The following is a 13,938-nucleotide window of genomic DNA, read 5'->3' as shown; positions in this document are numbered from 1 at the left end:
GATTGGGCACTGAGAGTCAGGGAATCAGTGAGGTTGGAAAAGACCTTGAGGATCAGCAAGTCCAGTCATCAACCCTGCGCCCACCACCATGTTCATCACTAAAGCACGTCCTCAGGTGCCATATCCACATGTTTTTTGAACACTTCCAGATATGAGGGCTCCACCCCTGTCCTGAGCAATCCATATCAGGGCTGGACAGCCATTTACAGGAAGGAATTTTCCCAGTATCCCATCTAAACCACCCCTGGCATAACTTTGGACTGCCTGCCCTTGTCCTGTCCCTTGTTCCCTGGGAGCAAAGCCTGACCCCCACCTGGCTCCACTTTCGTGTCAGGGAGCTGTAGAGGCTGAGAAGGTCCCTCCTGAGCCTCCTTTTCTCCAGGCTGAGCCCCCTCGAGCTGCCTCAGCTGCTCCTGGTGCTCCAGACCTTTCCCCAGCTCTCTTCCTGGGTCTGGACTTGCTGATGCCCCTCAATGTCTTTCTGGTTCTGAGGGGCCCCAACCTGAGCCCAGCTGTGTGGATCCACTTGTAGAAACATTTATAAATTGATGCCTTTCTATCTTCTGCATGTGAAGGCCTTGAGCCCCACTCCTGTGGGTGTGTTTGGAGGAAGAGCTTGGTCTTTCAGCTGCTCTCAAGTACAGCAGCTCTGAGCTTTGTCCCTTGAGTTCTGTCCCTGCCTCCAACTCCTGCTCTTCCTTGTCCCAGCTCTGTGCTCCCAAAGTGAGCAGAATCCCAGAGTTATTCAGGTTAGAAAAGACCTCCAAGACCATCAAGTTCAACCTCTGGCTGATCCACGCCTTGTCACCAGCCCAGAGCCCTGAGTGCCACATCCAGTCGTTCCTTGCACACCTCCAGGGATGGCGTGGTTGGCGTCTGCCGTGCCCCTGGCAGGCTGCAGGAATCCTCAGGGATGAGTTGCAGGGCACAGCAGCAAATTCAGACTGCCCCAAATCTGCTGGGCAGCCCCCAGATGTCCCTGGCTGCTACCTGAATCTGTCCAGGTGTGCAGCAGCTCTGGTGTGTGCAGCTACTGCTGAAAGGTGGGAATTCCTGCAGGAGCACGTGAGGGTTAACAGAGAAGGGTGGGTGGGTGGGCTTTAAGGTCCCTTCCACCCAAACTGTGAAAAACGCCAATCGCTCATTTTTAAAAATTTAAAAGTTTAATAGTAATAAAATGATTATAAAAATAGTCATACAATTAGAGTAATAATAATTTGGACAAATTGGATTTGGACACTATGAGACAATAGAGACAAAGATTTGCGGATGTCCGGGTGCCTTTTTCTGGACAGCAGAGCCCGAAAAAGGACCCACGTTAACAGAAGATTAACCCTTAAAAGCAGCAGCCTGTTGCATATTCATACACCTCATCCATGATGCATAAATTCCATTCAAGCACAGGATTCTGTCTGGGCAGTGTCAGCTTCTTCCTTTGAATCCTGACAGCGCCTTTGAGGCAGGAAGAAATTCATTTCTCCTGATAAGAGGGCAATAAATTCTTTCTCTCTGAAGGATTTAGGTGTCCTGTGGTTGCTATTTTGCTGCAAGTCCTTTCTTTAAAAAAAGTATCCTACAAAGCATACTTTGTATTTTAACATTTTTTATGACCTAAAACCATATTTAACACACTAGTTAAGAGAATTAATACAGCATTACTTTCTAACACAACACATATAATATTCATTTTAATATTTGCAAAAAGCCAATCATAAAATACATGCATTTTTCACACAAACCATTCCATGATTCCATTTTAGAAGACAGTTACACCAAAAGCCATATGAGAACTGGTTTGAGGTGACCCTGGATCCAGTTTGGTGTGTCCCCAAAGAGGCACAGGCAGGACTGAGGGCACAAGGGGTGGAACTGCTTCCCTGGGTGTATTTCGTGCCGCTGATGGTGAATGGGTTCCCAGTGGAATCCCAGGGCTAAGGATGGCAGTATGACCATGTTCACAGGGGGCCCAGGATGAGGGAGGAGATGAGGATTTGACTCCATGTTTCAGAAGGCTTGATTTATTATTTTATGATATATGTTATCTTAAAACTATACTAAAAGAATAGAAGAAAGGATTTCATCAGAAGGCTAGCTAAGAATAGAAAAAGAAAGAAAGATAACAAAGGTTTGTGTCTCGGCTCTCTGTCTGAGCCAGCTGACTGGGATTGGCCATTGATTAGAAACAGCCACATGAGACCAATCACAGATCCGCCTGTTGCATTCCACAGCAGCAGATAACCATTGTTTACATTTTGTTCCTGAGGCCTCTCCGCTTCTCAGGGGGAAAAATCCTCAAGAGAGGATTTTTCATAAAAGATGTCTGTGACATGGCAGCTCAAAGTGTAGCAGCTTTTCCAATTTCCCCGCTTTCCCCTGGCACTGCAGCATTTCTCCTGCAGGGCTGTTCCCTGACACTGGGAGCATGGTGAACTCTCCATGAAGGTTTGTCCTTTCTGCAGGGGAAGAAGCAGTGAGTTTTGGTGAGAAGCAGCACGGATCAGATCATCTGAGAGGGGCTGTGGGTGGATCCCTGCCTTTGTGGGAAAATACACAAAGGGTAAAACACACAAAGGATAAAATACCCCGTGAAATCCATGGTAGGAGCAATGGCAAGCAGGGAGCTGAGCTGTTCCTGCTGGGGGCAGTTCTGTGCTGTGGTTTCAGTGGTTTCAGTGTGGTTTTGTGGCAGTCCAGGCAGCCCCAGTGCAGCCTTAGGAAAGAGGAGCTTGGGGGAGCAAACAGCTTCAGGGTTTAGAGCCAGAAACAGCCTGAGCTGCAACATGAAGGGCTGTTCCAGGCTGCTGGATCCAGGTCCTTCTTCTTGAGGGTCATGTTCACATCAGTTACTGTTTGCATAGTAACTCGAAGAAACATCCCCCTATCTCACCACACTGGTTTTTGTGTGATTTTCTTGGGAGTTTGAAATCTTTTCAGCCTACATGTATTTATATCTAATTCAAGCCCCTTTGCTGCAATTGTCTCAGTATTTTTAATCTAGTCTGTTTTCTCCTTGGGGTTTTGCTTTTCACATTGATGTACAGAAGGTTCCTCCCCATCAGGACAGTTGGCTTTTCTGGCGGGTTTCCCCATATTTTTAGACTGGTTTGCTGAATTTGAGGGGGTGAAATCCAGGGGGTTTGTGGCATATCTTTCTGTCAGTTTACAGCATCAGCTTCCCATGCAGCTGGAAGTGACTTTCTGTGACCAGTGACATGAGACAGTTTTCAGTCATTATCCAAAATCATGATCCTGTCCAATGGATTTGGGCACTGAGCAGACCTGGGAAACACCAAGATCCTGCTCTTAGGCCAGTCTGTAATCCCTGCCTGAAGCCCTGGGTTGCTGTCATTCCTGTAATCCCTGCCTGAAGCCCTGGTTTGCTATAATTCCTGTAATCCTTGCTTGAAGCCCTGATTTGCTGTCATTCCTGTAATCCTTGCTTGAAGCCCTGATTTGCTGTCATTCCTGTAATCCCTGCCTGAAGCCCTGGTTTGCTATAATTCCTGTAATCCCTGGTTTGCTGTCATTCCTGTAATCCCTGCCTGAAGCCCTGGTTTGCTGTCATTCCTGTAATCCCTGCCTGAAGCCCTGGTTTGCTGTCATTCCTGTAACCCTTGCCTGAGGGCCTGGTTTACTGTCATTCCTGTAATCCTTGCCCGAAATCCTTGGTTTGCTATAATTCCTGTAATTCTTGCCTGAAGCTCTGGTTTGCTGTCAGTCCTGTAATCCCTGGTTTGCTGTCATTCCTGTAATCCCTGCCTGAAGCCCTGGTTTGCTGTCAATCCTGTAATTCTTGCCTGGAGCTCTGGTTTGCTATAATTCCTGTAAATTCCTGTAATTCTGGCCTGAAGCCCTGGTTTGCTGTCTTTCCTGCAATCCCTGCTTTGCTGTCATTCCTGCAATCCCTGGTTTGCTATAATTCTTGTAATCCTTGCCTGAATCCCTGGTTTACTGTCATTCCTGTAATCCCTGCTTTGCTGTCATTCCTGCAATCCCTGGTTTGCTATAATTCCTGTAATTCTTGCCTGAAGCCCTGGTTTGCTGTGAATCTTAGAAACTTTTGTGTTGAATGTAGAATCATCACCAGGATCATCAAGTCCAGCTTCTGGCCCTGCACAGAACAACCCCAAAAATCCTCCCATGTGCCTGAGAGCATGGTCTGAGCACCCCTTGGACAGTACAGATGTGAGTCTTCAGAGCATTCCTAGAGTCCTGTGAGTCTGGGTGGAAAAACATGGGTTTTGTACTTAGTTCCTCACAGACATGGCCGTGCAAGAAGCATTGTCTGGTCAGGAGCTGGTTTGAGTTGGGCTGTCTTGGTGCTGCCTCCTCACTACCCCATTTCTGTCTTGCTTGGGTATTCCAAAACTTGGAATTTGACTCAGTTTCTGTCTCTTGCACAGAGACAGTGAGCTGGTGGCAGGTCTGGAACCAGGGATTTCCCTGGGAAGATCCCTGAGTGTTCTGCTGTGCTGTTAGCTGGGCACCAGAGGAGCTGACAGAGCAGAATACCTCAGCTTGTTCCACATTTCCTGCAGGGGGTTTTGGTTTGGTTTTTGTTTTAACCTTAGCAGAATATGTGTAGGGGTATACAGCATGGGTAAATGAAGGTGGTGTAGAATGTAATCTTATCCCCTAAGGAGTTGCAGCTGAACCAATTACTAAAGATTAGGAACAGGCCTGATGATAACAGGCCACACCTGTAGCAAATAAGAACAGTATTATAAAAGAGTGGACTGGTGGGATCTGGAGTCTGATGATTACTGCAAGGATCAGGAACAGTCAGTGCTTAGAGGAACTGCCTATGAGAAACACGAGGAGGTGTGAAACTCTGGCAATATGGAATCCTTGCACCATAATGATAACAGAACTCTTGATATATAAGACAACAAATATGGAGCTCCACAAGACGCTGGTTCTGTCACTGCAGAAGTGAAGGAGGGTTGGAAGGGAAGTGTTAAGGAAGGTGATCCCCTGCTTCCTTTGCTGCCCACGCTGTGGCCATGTGCAGCTGACGCACCTGACATCTCTGCAGCAGCCTCTCTCCATCCTGGGCTTTGTTCACAAAGAGGTGACATGGGGGACAGCCAGTTTGGTTCTCTGGAGGAGCCTGTGCCCATTTCTGTCACTGAGCTCCCCAGCTCCTTGGTCCTTGGCCCTGAGAGAGTCCTGTCTGTCCTGTTCCTTTCCCTGTGTCCTACCACGTGCTCCCTGTCTTCCTTCTCCTGACTGTGGTATTGGGAATGGCTCATGCTGGTGTCCTTAAAAGAAACAGCTTCAGCCTGAGTCACATCAGCTGTTGGCAGTGGTCACATCAGCATGGCTGGGTGTGTGGAGGTGGGGGGTAGGAAGGAGGAGAATTGTGGGTTGCTCAGCTGTGATTCTGAGCATCTGGGGTTTTTGGAGTTGTGTGTTGATTTCCATCAATACAGCAAAGCCAAGTGTCCATCCAGAGTCTTCTGGACAAGGTGCCATCCTTGTCACTGCACTGGGGTGAGCTGGAGTGCCCCAGTGGCTGCTGGAATTACACTCAGAGGGAGCCATGGCAGAGCCAGGCTGTGGTGTGAGCACTGTCCCTGTCCTGTGGTCCAGTTCCAGTCCGTGGCTGCCCAGTTTGCCTTGTGCTGGAATCCCTCTGCTGTGTCCACTGTGGGCAAGCTGGCTGTTGGCTCAGGGCTCAGCTGTGGGAAGGGATTGGTGTGTTCTGTGGGTTGTGGGGATGCTGCCTCTGAGACGTGGGTGCCATGGCTGCCCCAGTGTGTCACACAGGTGCCATGGCTGCCCCTGTGTGTCCCTCAGGTGCCACGAACCCTCCAATGTGTCCCACAGGTGTCACGGCCCCCCCTGTGTGTCCCTCAGGTGCCATGACTCTCCCAGTGTGTCCCACAGGTGCCACAGGTCCCCCAGTGTGTCCCACAGGTGTCACGGCTCCCCAGTGCCAGGAGATGACCCAGAGCTGCTGTTGTCCATGCAAAGGAGCTGTGCCTGGCTCTGGTTGCCCTGACCCACGCCCTGTCCCTGCCTCATCCCCCAGTGTGTCCCACAGGTGCCATGGCTCCCCCAGAGGTGGCACAGCCCCCCCAGATCCAGGAGATGACCCAGAGTCGCTGTTTTCCCTGCAAAGGGGCCATGCCTGGCTCCGGGTGCCCTGACCCTGTCCCTTCTGTTGCAGCTGACCCTGACCATCGTGCGGCAGACAGGCGGGCTGGGCATCAGCATCGCCGGGGGCAAGGGCTCCACGCCCTACAAGGGGGATGACGAGGTGAGGCCTGGCCCTGTCACTGTCCCTGTCTCTGCTGAGCCAGCTCCTGCTGGGGACGGGGTGTCCCTCGTGGGAGCTTTGGCCTGGGTGGGAGCAGCCCTGGAATCCTCCAAAGGGGAGGTGGTGGGGTGGAGCACACCCCACCAGGATATGGGGGATGAGCCATGGTGGTGGGGTGGAGCACACCCCACCAGGATTGGGGATGAGCTGGATGAGCCATGTTGGTGGGGTGGAGCCCCTGAGCCAGGACGGTCTGAGCTGGAGCAGCCATGGGAGCAGGGATTCCTCCCCAGCTAAGGGGCACAGCGTGTGGAGTTGTTCCCACCTGGTGGCATCAGCTACATCCTGTGATGCCAGTTCCACTGCAGGAGGGTTAAGGTGTCACTCCCTGGTCTTGTGGCTCACCTGGGGTAGCCCTGCTGTGGGGTTCCTGTCCCCTTCTTGTCACCTTGGGGCAGCCCTGCTGTGGGGTTCCTGCCCCCTCTTGTCACCTTGGGGCAGCCCTGCTGTGGGGTTCCTGTCCCCTTTGTCACCTTGGGGCAGCCCTGCTGTGGGGTTCCTGTCCCCCTCTTGTCACCTTGGGGTTTCTGCTCCCTCTTCCCAGCTCCTGAGCTGCCACGTCCCCTCGTTGTGAGTTCAGGACTGGCCAGGTGCTGGAGCTGAGGGGTCCCTGCACTGCAGAGGGGTAAGGAATGGGCTCTCCATGAACAGAGGGTTTTGTTTCCAGGGCATCTTCATTTCCCGCGTGTCCGAGGAGGGTCCTGCAGCTCGGGCAGGGGTCCGTGTTGGTGACAAGCTCCTGGAGGTAAGCACTGACTCCTGCAAAGCAAATGCTGCTGATAGCTTGGACGGGAGGTGTGAGGTGATTTGGAATGGGTTTGCATCATACATGTTTTAGACCAAGATGTGTAAGAGCTAAACAAAATCCCTTTGGCTCAGAGATAGTTGTTTAATTTATATCACCATGAATCTTTTGTTGCTTTTTAAGCCCCTGCATTTGCTCTGGCCCAGCTCTGAAGTGTTGTGTGGCCCAGGTGTGAAGAAATAGAATACAAGAATACATACCTGGGCAGAGCAAAAGTGAACCCTGTAAATAACTTCTTACCCAGGGAGCCAGCCATGGGGATTGTTTGGGTGGGAGGGGACCTTAAATCTCATCTCATTTCACCCCTGCCATGGGCAGGAACACCTTCCACTAGCCCAGGCTACCTGGGCTGACCCCTTGGTTCTCCCTTTTGTGCCACCCTGGGGATGATCTGCTCTGTGACATCCCCACACCGAGGTACTGTCACACGGCTCTGTCACACTGACAGCTCCAGGTGTTCCAGGGCTGTGAGCAGCTGCATGTCCCTCCTGGAAGATGGACAGGGTCAGCCTGAGTTGTGCTGAATTTTGTTGGTGGAGATGGTTCTGTATGGGGTTATCTGTCTGGGATGTTACCTGTAGGGATGATACAGGTGTTGGGAATTCAGGACTCCCTGTGGGGAAGGAATTCCTCTGGAAGGGCCTTTCCTCGGTTGCCCTGGCCTGGGACAGGTCACAGGTGCTGTGGGAATGCAGGAAAACTTCCCAGAGGTCTGGGCACACCTGTGGGAGCAGGGCCCAGGTGGGGTGTGAGGGGCTGAGCCAGTTCCCTTGGGCAGCATTGGCTGGGCTTGGGATGGGTGTGAGACTGAGGCTAGGTGTGAGAGGAGGCTGGGTGTGAGGCTGGGTCTCTGTGTTGGTTAAGGCTGTGTGAGGCTGGGTCTCTGTGCAGGTTGGTCTGGATGTGAGGGGAGTCTGGATGTGAAGTTGGGCTGTATGTGAGAGGACGCTGGGTGTAAGGTGAGGCTGTGTTTGAGGTTAGCACTCTGCAGCGGATTGGGGCTGGATGTGGTTGGGCTGTATGTGAGGACGCTGGGTGTGAGGTGGCGTGTTTAGGACACTTGCAGGTTGGGCTGGATGTGAGGGGAGGCTGGGTGTGAGGTCCGGGCTCTGTTTGGGCTCTGTGTCAAGGCAGGCTGTTGTTGGTCAGGGCTCTGTGTTTGCTTGGCTCTGTGTTTGGTAGGCTGTGTGTTGGTCAGGGCTCTGTGTTTGTTAAGCTGTGTTGTTGGTCAGGGCTCTGTGTTTGTTGGGCTGTGTGTAAGATTGGGCTGTGTGTGAGGTCAGGGCTCTGTAGGTTGGGCTGGGTCTGAGGTCAGGAGTCTGTATTTGTTGGGGCTGTGTGTGAGGTTAGGACTGTGTGTTTGTTGGGCTATGTGTTGGGGTGTGTGTTGGTCAGGGCTCTGTGTTGGCTGGGCTCTGTCCCACGGCTGTCTGTCTCTCCCTGCCCAGGTGAACAGCGTGTCCCTGCACTGTGTGTGAGGCTGGGCTCTGTGTCAGGGCAGGCTGTGTGTTGGTCAGGGCTGTATCTCACAGCAGTCTGTCTCTTCCTGCCCGGGTGAACGGCATGTCCCTGCACTGGGTGTGAGGTTGGGCTGTGTGTGAGATTGGGCTGTGTGTGAGGTCGGGTCTCTGTGTTTGTTGGGCTGTGTCTCAGTCTCACGGCAGTCTCTCTCCCTGCCCAGGTGAACAGCATGTCCCTGCACTGTGTGAGATTGGGCTGTGTGTGAGGTCGGGGCTCTCTTTGTTGGTCTCTGTGTTGGTCAGGGCTCTGTCTCACAGCAGGCTGTCTCCCCGTGCCCAGGTGAACGGCGTGTCCCTGCACTGAGTGTGTTGGTCAGGGCTGTGTCTCAGTCTCACGGCAGTCTGTCTGTCTCTCTCCCTGCCCAGGTGAATGGCGTGTCCCTGCACTGTGCCGAGCACCACGTGGCGGTGGAGGCGCTGCGGGGCTCGGGCAGCTCGGTGTCCATGACGGTGCTGCGGGAGCGGATGGTGGAGCCCGAGAACGCCATCACGGTCACGCCGCTGCGGCCCGAGGACGACTACAGCCCCCGGGAGCGGCGCGGGGGGCTGCGCTTCCCCGAGGGCCCCGAGGCGGCCGCCGAGCGCTTCTCCACCTGCCTCATGCGCAACGAGAAGGGGCTGGGCTTCAGCATCGCCGGGGGCCAGGGCTCCACGCCCTACCGGGCTGGGGACACGGTCAGTCTGAGCCCCTGGGACCCAAATCCTCATCCCTGGGCGTGCAGCAGGGCAGCCTGGCCCTGGGCTGCTGGGCAGGGTGCTCTGAAGTCAGGGAATCACAGAATTCTAGGATGGTTTGCATTTGGAGGGACCTTAAAGCTCACCTTGTGGTGGGCAGGTTCCACTATGCCAGGTTGCTCCAGTGACCATGGCCTTCAACACTAGCAGGGATCCAGGGGCAGCCACAGCTGCTCTGAGCACCCTGTGCCAGGGCCAAACCACCCTCAAAGGGAACAGTTCCTAATTCCCAATATCCCATCCAGCCTGGCCTTGGGCACTGCCAGGGATCTAGGGGCAGCCACAGCTGCTCTGGGCACCCTGTGCCAGTGCCAAACCACCCTCCCAGGGAACAATTCCTGCCCAGGATCCCATCCAGCCTGGCCCTGGGCACAGATCCAGGGGCAGCCACAGCTGCTCTGGGCACCCTGTGCCAGGGCTGCCCACCCTCCCAGGGAACAATTCCTGCCCAGTGTCCCATCCAGCCCTGCCCTCTGGCAGTGGGAAGCCATCCCCCCTTGCGCTGTCCCTGCAGGCCCTTGTCCAAGTCCCTCTCTGTCTTTTTTATAGAAGGAGGGTGGCTGAGGCTCCCAATCCCTGCCAGTGACATCTAATCCCACTGCTGCCCTCCTGGCACAGATTCCAGGCCCTGGGCCACGGGAGGATTTGCTGCCAGGGGCTCTGGGAGCAGAGGGTTTGTGTGGACGGGTCAGGGCAGGGGGGAGCACTGAGACCTGCCTGGGTTTGGGGAGCCAGGCCCAGGCAGGGACAGCCCGGGCTGCTGTGACCCTCCTGCCTGTGCTGCAGGGCATCTTCATCTCCCGGATTGCAGAGGGTGGGGCAGCCCACCGGGACGGGATCCTGCGCGTCGGGGACAGAGTCATCTCGGTGAGTGCCCGGGAGGGGCTGGCTCGGCTCCCTGCCCTCCTCCCGCAGGGGCTGCTCCTCTGCTACTGGAGATGCATTTTGGGGTCCTTTCTTCAGCTCTGAGCCTTCTGGGAGAGTGTTTAATTTGGGTGGTTCTCCCCTGTCTGGGGGTGGGTGCAGTTACACCTGCCCTTTACCCAAATGCTTTATACAAGGAATAGAGGGGGGGAGGGGACACAGCAGCACTGCCCAGCCTGAGGTCCCTCTGGAGCCTGGGGGGCTCAGCCATGGGGAGGGGGAGCCCCTTGGGGCACAGTGGGTGGGCTGGAGCACAGAGAGCTGCCCAGGGGTGCTGTGGAGCAGGGCAGGGGTACCCCAGTGCTTCCCTGCTTCATGTGGAGCTCCAGCCTGCCGTGCTGTTGCTGTGGATCTCACTGCTCTCACCTGTGTCTCTGCCTCCTGCTCCTCACTCCCCTCCTGCGGGAGCCTTCCTCAGCCTCCTGACCCTCCTCCCACGCTGCATGCTGCCTCTGGGCACCTCCAGCTCCTGGTGCTGGTGGTGGTTTCTGCCCAGCTGCTGTGGTGTTACTGCAGCGCTGGCGTGAGTAAGCACTGATACAGCCTCGTCAGTGCTGGCTTCTGTCTGCTCTATCCCTGGGCTGGGGCTGGCTTGGGTTTGCTCAGGCACAGCATTTTAGTGCAGGTCTGACACTTGGCAGGAAGCTTGAACTGGTATGGCATCTCTCACTCCCTCCTAGTGCTCTCCCCACTGCCCAAAATTGAGCCCTGACCCTGATTAATGCCAGATTATTTTGGATTTGCTCATGGTTTGATGCTCCATGGTACAGAGGCAGTACTGAGGCCCATCATTTGGGGGTGGTTTGCTCGACCTGTGGAAAAAGGAGACACAAAACCTTAGAACAGATCCAAAAGTCAAACCTGCCTCCACCCTGCTTCAGCAGCTCTATTTATATCCATGGGCAGCTTCATAGGAAAAGCAGATCTAATTCCCTAGTAATAGCTTGCAGTGGATTCTTCATGGGATGTGTGAGTTCAGGGCTTACAGAGCTGGGGCCTCTGATGGATTTTGATGTGTATGAGGTGTTGCTGTCACTATTCCTGATACCCCCAGCAGGGTCCCTTGGCTACCTGTGCTCAGGTGTGTGTGACCATGGAGGTTTGGTCATTATTCCTGACACCCCTCAGTTTCCTGTGCTCAGGTGTGTGTGACCATGGAGGTTTGGTCATTATTCCTGACACCCCTCAGTTCCCTGTGCTCAGGTGTGTGTGACCATGGAGGTTTGGTCATTATTCCTGACACCCCTCAGTTCCCTGTGCTCAGGTGTGTGTGACCATGGAGGTTTGGTCATTATTCCTGACACCCCTCAGTTCCCTGTGCTCAGGTGTGTGTGACCGTGGAGGTTTGGTCATTATTCCTGACACCCTCAGTTCCCTGTGCTCAGGTGTGTGTGTGACCGTGGAGGTTTGGTCATTATTCCTGACACCCCTCAGTTGTCAGGGTGTGTGTGGAAGAGGTTGCTGTAAAACTGACCGTAGGTTTGGTCATTATTCCTGACACCTCAGTTCCTGTGCGGTGTGTGTGACCATGGAGGTTTGGTCATTATTCCTGACACCCCTCAGTTCCCTGTGCTCAGGTGACCATGGAGGTTTGGTCATTATTCCTGACACCCCTCAGTTTCCTGTGCTCAGGTGACCATGGAGGTTTGGTCATTATTCCTGACACCCCTCAGTTTCCTGTGCTGAGCTGTGTGTGACCATGGAGGTTGATTCATTATTCCTGACACCCCCAGCAGGGTCCCCTTGGCTACCTTTGCTCAGGTGTGTGTGACCATAGAGGTTTGGTGCTGAGCACCAGCTGAAGCTCAGATCCCCTGCTCACCTCTGAGGAGTGCAGGAACATGTCACCTTTCAGGAGAACATTCCCAGGACTTCCAAGCCTGCTTTCCACACTCTTTGGAAGCAGGAATTGCCCATTTTTATTGGAAATCTTCCACGATGCCGTGGTTTCTAGGATGTGGGTGCAGGTTGCCTATATCTGCATGGGGAAGGGGAGGACCCTTGCTGGGTACAGGGCCCATTTCCAAAGCCGTGCTCTCCTGTCATGCTCAGCTCTCACTTTGCCAAAGAATTCTGTTTTATTAGGAAAATAAACACAGCACGGCTTCCTGCTCTTCCCCTGTGCTCTAAATCCTCCTGGACTTCTCCTCTGGAGAAGAACTGGGATTATTCCTTTGACTTTCTTAGGGGAGCTTTGAGCACAGGGTTGAAGAGCCCAGCTGGGTCTCCCCTGAGTTAATACCCCTCAACATGGCCCAGTTACTGTCACTCATTCCCTGTGTTCCTGTGTCTCTTGGGACATTTTGGGGGAAAGACACTGGACAGGGACTGCTGGGGGGTGCTGCAGAGCTGTGGGATGGGAACCCAGCAGGGAGGGTGCAAGATTGGGAGCAGTTTCTAAGGGCAACTGATTTTTTTGGGACTGGGAAGAAAACGGACTGTGGGGAGATGTAGGATAGTGGTGGGTGACACGTGGAGTCCTAATGATGCAGTGTGACCCCTTAGAGATTTGCCAGGATAACATAATTCCCTGGCATGTGTGGAGCAGAGAAAAGGGCAGGCACTGTCCCTTCCCCATGGCACTCAGAGGGCCATGCTGCATGGCTGGCCTTGCTCTCCAGCTAGGTGAAGGCCATAGAAAATCAGCTGCCCCAAAAGCTGGGTAGCCACCAGGATTCCAGGCAGGGGAAGAGTTATTGGATGAAATGCTCCAGGGGCTGCTACATTTGAGACAGCCCTGAAATCCTGTGCCCTGGTCCCTGCTCTGCTGTGCCCTTCTGGCCTGACCCCATCTGAGCACTCTTCTCCTCTCAGGGGCAGGAGAACAGCAGAGGGGATGTGAGAAATGAGAGTGCTGCAGCAGCTCTGTGTGTGCAGTGTCATACAGTCAGAGCAAGGCTTGCCTTGAAGGGGCCTCAAAGATCATCTTGTTCCCTCTCAATGAGCATGTTTGGCCTTGACGTGGTGATAGAACCAAAGAGCCAAGTCTCTCCTGGGCGTTGCCTTTGTTAGCCATCAGAAGACCCCAGGAATCCTCCCTTCCCAATCCCCTGCACACAGAGCTGCTGCTTTCCCTGCTCCAGCTGCAGCCATCAGCAGTGGAAAGTGCAGACTCCAGATGTGGAACAGAGGGCAGACACAGCTGGTCCCAGATCACAAGGCAGGACAGGGCAGTGCCCTTCCAGGTGCACACCTGAGCACAGGTGGTGCTCACAGGGCAGCAGGACAGCCAGATTCTCCCTGGTGATGCCTGTGGCTCATCAGGGTTCAGCTTGCTAGGGAATGGCACACATCCTCCCTCCCTCCCTCAGCCCAGTCAGGGCTCCTGCCTGCTCCAGCCTCTGCTCCAGCAGCCAGGGCTTCCAGGCTCTGTGGTCACACCCAAGCCTTTCATCCAGCCTCTGGGCCACCTCTTGAGTCTTCCCATGTTTTGGATTCCTACTTGCTGGCTAGTCCAGCTTGAGTTTTACCAGCAGCTCTCCCCACGTGCCCTGAACAGAGTGAGCTGGCCCAGTAAATACAGAATATGGGGAGGGGCAGAGCAGATGTGCACTCAGGCGCCAGGCTTGGCTAGACCAGCACTGACCAGCAGCCTCCTGTTCTCCCCTGTATTTCCCTGTGCTTGTTCCTCA

At 54.1% G+C, this 13,938-nt stretch overlaps 1 protein-coding gene across 1 annotated transcript in view; it reads left to right on the top strand.

Moving 5' to 3' along the window:
* The window catches only part of SCRIB (scribble planar cell polarity protein), a 127,572-nt gene that overhangs the window by 54,304 nt on the left and 59,330 nt on the right, over positions 1–13,938 (top strand). The window contains 4 exon segments of the mRNA XM_030970808.1: positions 6,173–6,262; positions 6,990–7,067; positions 9,014–9,322; positions 10,169–10,249. Of these exon segments, the coding sequence (XP_030826668.1) occupies positions 6,173–6,262; positions 6,990–7,067; positions 9,014–9,322; positions 10,169–10,249 (558 nt within the window).

The sequence above is a fragment of the Camarhynchus parvulus genome, chromosome 2 (genome assembly GCF_901933205.1).
Source record: "Camarhynchus parvulus chromosome 2, STF_HiC, whole genome shotgun sequence".
NCBI classification, from domain to species: domain Eukaryota; kingdom Metazoa; phylum Chordata; class Aves; order Passeriformes; family Thraupidae; genus Camarhynchus; species Camarhynchus parvulus.
The sequence above is the reverse complement of the archived record's forward strand: the minus strand, read 5'-3'. Positions and strand labels throughout refer to the sequence as shown.